This window comes from Rhincodon typus, chromosome 48, assembly GCF_021869965.1.
Source record: "Rhincodon typus isolate 14 chromosome 48, sRhiTyp1.1, whole genome shotgun sequence".
NCBI classification, from domain to species: domain Eukaryota; kingdom Metazoa; phylum Chordata; class Chondrichthyes; order Orectolobiformes; family Rhincodontidae; genus Rhincodon; species Rhincodon typus.
This window is the reverse complement of record NC_063379.1, coordinates 5,581,350-5,586,002: the sequence shown is the minus strand read 5'-3', so window position 1 is coordinate 5,586,002 and position 4,653 is coordinate 5,581,350. Positions and strand designations below refer to the sequence as shown.

Sequence of the window (4,653 nt, the reverse complement as noted above, 5' to 3'; positions counted from 1 at the left end):
CATGGTGCGAAATGCAAAGCTGGTCGGCCAGTCGATCATCGCCTATCTGCAGAAGAAGGGTTACCCTGAGGTGGCACTGCACTTTGTTAAGGATGAGAAGACCCGCTTCAGCCTGGCACTGGAGTGCGGCAACATTGAGGTCAGACATTCAGCCCTTCACCCAGCTCCCTGCCAGCCCATCACCCCTGTCTCTCCCCACCCCCGAACCTGTCCTCGTCTATTCCCAACACCGCACCCCACCCCCCCCCAACCACCCCCTTCACCGGTGCTATCCACGTCAATTACTCCCACCTCCCCAGCCCTCCTCACAACTGCACCTTGCCACCAGTTCTCCATCTCAAACACTCCCCCTTTCCTGTCGTTGCTCCCAGACAGCGTCACGGTGACATTCTCCTCCCCCATCACCCCTGCCCCCTCCCGTGGGTGTGCAATCTGTGGGACCCGCTGCTCTGAGTCTGAGGGTTGAGCCCAGAAGCAGGGCAGTTATTGTTCCGGAGTGCACTGCATCTCTTCAAAACCGGCTGTTTTCCCACTCTCACTCTTTCGCATGCTCTCACTCTCCCTTTCGCATGCGCACTCTCTCTCTCTCTCTCCCCCCCTCTCCCCCTTTCGTGTGCTCATTCTGCAGCTCTAGACCTCTCATTTGCGTGCATTCTCTCTCACTTGCGTATGTGCGCACTCTCATGTTCTCTGTCTGCGCCTCGCTCTGTCTGCGCCTCGCTCTGTCTGCGCCTCGCTCTGTCTGCGCCTCGCTCTCACGCTCCGTCCCTCTCCCGATCAGATCGCTCTAGAGGCAGCAAAGGCCCTGGATAACAAGTGCTGCTGGGAGAAGCTGGGTGAGCTGGCTCTGCTGCAGGGCAACCACCAGATTGTGGAGATGTGCTACCAGCGCACCAAGAACTTTGACAAGCTCTCCTTCCTGTACCTGATCACCGGCAATCTGGAGAAGCTGCGCAAGATGATGAAGATAGGTGAGGGCAATGGCGAGAGGCAGGGGGGGAGCGGACACAACCAGTCACAGGTCGTTGAGGGGGTGCTGCTCGGACACCTCCCTTGGTCTCACGTTCTCTCTCTCTCTCTCTTTTTCCTTTCCGTGCCCAGCGGAGATCCGCAAGGATATGAGCGGCCACTATCAGAATGCTCTGTATCTTGGGGACGTGCTGGAAAGGGTCCGGATCCTCAAAAACTGCGGGCAGAGTAAGGAACTCAAACACGTTTTGGGGGTGGGGGGCTCCCGTGGGTGGGGTGTGGGTGTGTGCTGTGTTTATTGGGGTGCGGGGTTCTGGTTTTGATGGGCGGTGCGGGTACGCAGAGGTGGGCCTGGTATATCGGTTTCCACAGTTTTGGGATGGTCCTTGGTGGAGTGGGCTCTCAGGCAGGGAGATGGGGTTCTTGTCATTGATGTTAACCTTGCCTCCGGGTCTCACTGTGTCCCTCTCCCACCATGCCTCCTGTCAGAATCCCTGGCTTACCTCACCGCAGCTACTCATGGCCTCGACGAGGAAGCAGAGTCCCTGAGGGCGACCTTTGACCCCGAAAAGGAGACGGTGAGTAGAAACCCACTCCCCCACCCACCTCGTCCCTTTCGGTTCCTCACACATTGGCCATCCCGCTCACGCATGTTGCTGTTAACCACTTTCCCTCTGGGCCCCGTCTTCTACAGGTACCAGAGATTGATCCCGATGCCAAGCTGCTCCAGCCGCCACCTCCCATCATGCCTCTGGACACCAACTGGCCGCTGCTGACTGTCTCCAAGGGTTACTTCGAGGGCAGCATCGCCCCCAAGGGTAAATGTGAAGTAGGAAGGGTTTACTTTGAGGGTCAGTGCTGAGGGCGGGCCGCACTGTCGGAGGGTCGGTGCCGAGGGAGCGCCGCACTGTCGGAGGGTCAGTGCCGAGGGCGGGCCGCAGTGATTCCTGAGATAGTGGGACTGTCGGATGAGGAGGGGTTGAGCTGGATGGCCGTGAGTCTCCGGAGTTAGTAGAACGAGAGATGGACACACGGAACAATGTAAAATTCTGCAGGCATGACATAGCCGAGGCTGCATCTCCTCTCCCCAGCACCTCCCTTATCCTCCCTGAGACTGTGAGGGGTTATTGGGTTTGGATGGAGGTGAGGGATAAGGAAGACATGACAAAGAGGTTTGAGGTCAGCAATCAGGAAGAAGTCCATTAAGTGGGTGAGGATGCCTCCAAGAGTTCTGACTATTAATCTGTCTGTCCCTCCCTCCCCGCAGGGAAAGGGGGTCAGTTAGCTGTTGATCCTTCCATGGAGAGTGCTGGAGGTGAAGGTTGGGGTGAGGATGCTGAGCTACTTTTGGACGAAGGTAAGTGACTGAGGGCTGGGGATTGGTCTCCCCTTCCTACGTGGCCACAGTCCCAAAAATAACCCCACCCTGGCCCCCTCTGCCCAGTGTTCACATGAACATCCTCTTTCTGTACCTGCTTCACTCTCCGTTTGGAACAGTTCCAACTCAATCAACTCCTCTCAGACACTGTGACACCACCCCACCCCACACCCCGATCTCAACCACTCACTGCCCCAAAACAGTCTGCCTTCTCGTCTCCCCCTAATGGCCTTCCTCCTGATTCTCCCACCAATCTCTGTCCTTCTGCTTTCCTGATTTTCCTGCCAGAGACTGTTTCTCCTCACAGATTCTCCCCACACCTTTCCTCATAGCCAGTTTCATCTCCCGCTTAACCTCCTCTGCTCTGTGTACAGCTGTCACGGCTTCTCCTGGCACTCTGCCTTCACTGGAGACTCTCAACTCTCCATTCCCTACACCCCTTCCCTATCTCTGTAACCCCCTCCCACCCGTGCACCCCTTCCCTATCTCTGTAAACGTCCTCCGGCCTCTACACCCCTCCCTATCTCTGTAAACCCACTCCGGCCCCTACACCTCTCCCTATCTGTGTAACTCCCTCCAGACGTTACAATGCTCTGATTCTGACCTCTTGCCCATCCCTCGATTCCTGTTGCTCCTCCACTAAAAGCCATACTTTTAATTAGGTGGGCACTGAGCTCTGGAATTTCTTTGCTTAGCCCCTGTCTCAGCAACCCCAGAATGTCTCTGTCCATGCCCTGCCCAACTTCGCTTTCTCACTCTCCTTTGACACTGGTCAAACCCTCCCTCTTTGACCAAGCTCCCTACCACCTTCCCTGTGACGTGCCTCTGTTTGCAATGCACTGTAGGAAGTCAGGGTGTCCCATTTGCAATTGGAGGCTGATGCTGGGGTTGGGGGGTGGGGAATGGGGGCAGGTCGGTTTGCTCATATGTCCCTGACCTTCTCCATTCTGCCCCCCCCACCAGATGGATTTGCCGATGCCGCCGAAGGGTTCGGAGAGGAAGGGGCTGCCCGGGCCGGCGAGGAGGGAGGAGGCTGGGACGTGGAGGAAGATCTTGAGTTACCCCCCGAGCTGGTAAGAGTGTTGGATTACAGTTTCTGCATTGCGTTAGCAGCCTCTAGGACTGTCCCCCCTCCTCTGACTGACTGTCCTTCTGTGCTCTCACCCCTCACCTGTGTCACTGACAGGAAGTTGCTGCCGGGATCCCAGGTGGTGCTGAAGATGGCTTCTTCGTCTCTCCCTCCAGAGGAAACAGCCCTGGGCAGGTGGGTCAGGGGCTGAGCTGGGGCGGGAGGGTGGGCAACGTTGTTGGTTTGAAGGGGTGCCTTTGTACGTCTCTGTGTGTGTCTCTGTGTGTGTCTCTGTGTGTGTCTCTGTGTGTGTCTCTGTGTCTGTGTGTATGTGTGTGTGTATACAAGTCTTCATCTGTGCCTGTGCGTGCACTCCCTGGCACACCGTCTCTCATGTGCCTTCTCCATGCCCACGCCCCTCTCACTCACCCACCCAACTGTTTGCTTACTTGAGAAAGGATGTATTGGGGGGTGGGTGGGGGGGTGTGCAGAGGAGATTGACTCAGTCAGTTCCGGAGTTGATAGGGTTGGCTTATGAGGAAAGGTTGAATCGACTCATCCGAATTTGGAAAAACGAGAGGGGAATCTAATAGAAATGTATAAAATTATGAAGGGAACAGATATGGCAGAAGCAGGAAGGTTGTTCCCACTGGTGGATGAAACTAGAACGAGGGGACATAGCCTCAAAATTAGGGGGAGCAGATTTAGGACTGAATTGAGGAGAAATGACCTCACCCAAAGGAATCTGTGCAACTCCCTGCCCACTGAGCTGCCTCGTTGAATGTTTTTAAAGCAAAGACAGATTTTTGAGCAGTAAAGGAATTGTGGATGGGTAAGTGGAGCTGAGACATGACCTTACTGAACGTCCTTCTGGATGGCCTGCCCCTATTTGTTATGTTGTCCTTCCCTCATTGTGAGTGACCCAGTCCTTCCCCCTCCCCCTGACTATCTGACACGGAACCATCTCTCTCTCTCTCTCTCTCTCTCTCTCTCTCTCAGACATGGTGTAACAACTCTCAGCTACCAGCAGATCACCTCGTGGCAGGATCCTTTGAGACTGCTGCCAGGGTGAGTACCTCATGACAGCGTGTCGTTGTTGTCTCTAACCAACTTGGGACGGTATGGTGTGTTCGATGCCCTCCTGATATCTCTCTCTCGCGCACTCTCTCTCTCTCTCTCGATCTCGCGCACTCTCTCTCTCTCTCGATCTCGCGCGCTCTCTCTCTCTCTCTCGATC

General features: G+C 55.6%; 1 protein-coding gene across 1 annotated transcript in view; it reads left to right on the top strand.

The window, feature by feature from the left end:
• copa (COPI coat complex subunit alpha) overlaps window positions 1–4,653 on the top strand; it is a 26,315-nt gene that overhangs the window by 17,122 nt on the left and 4,540 nt on the right. The window contains exons 15-23 of the mRNA XM_048620769.1: window positions 1–139; window positions 782–971; window positions 1,102–1,197; window positions 1,459–1,547; window positions 1,664–1,787; window positions 2,237–2,326; window positions 3,311–3,420; window positions 3,534–3,611; window positions 4,416–4,484. The exon at window positions 1–139 is cut by the window's left edge and continues 6 nt beyond it. Of these exons, the coding sequence (XP_048476726.1) occupies window positions 1–139; window positions 782–971; window positions 1,102–1,197; window positions 1,459–1,547; window positions 1,664–1,787; window positions 2,237–2,326; window positions 3,311–3,420; window positions 3,534–3,611; window positions 4,416–4,484 (985 nt within the window). The remainder of the gene's footprint in view (window positions 140–781; window positions 972–1,101; window positions 1,198–1,458; window positions 1,548–1,663; window positions 1,788–2,236; window positions 2,327–3,310; window positions 3,421–3,533; window positions 3,612–4,415; window positions 4,485–4,653) is intronic.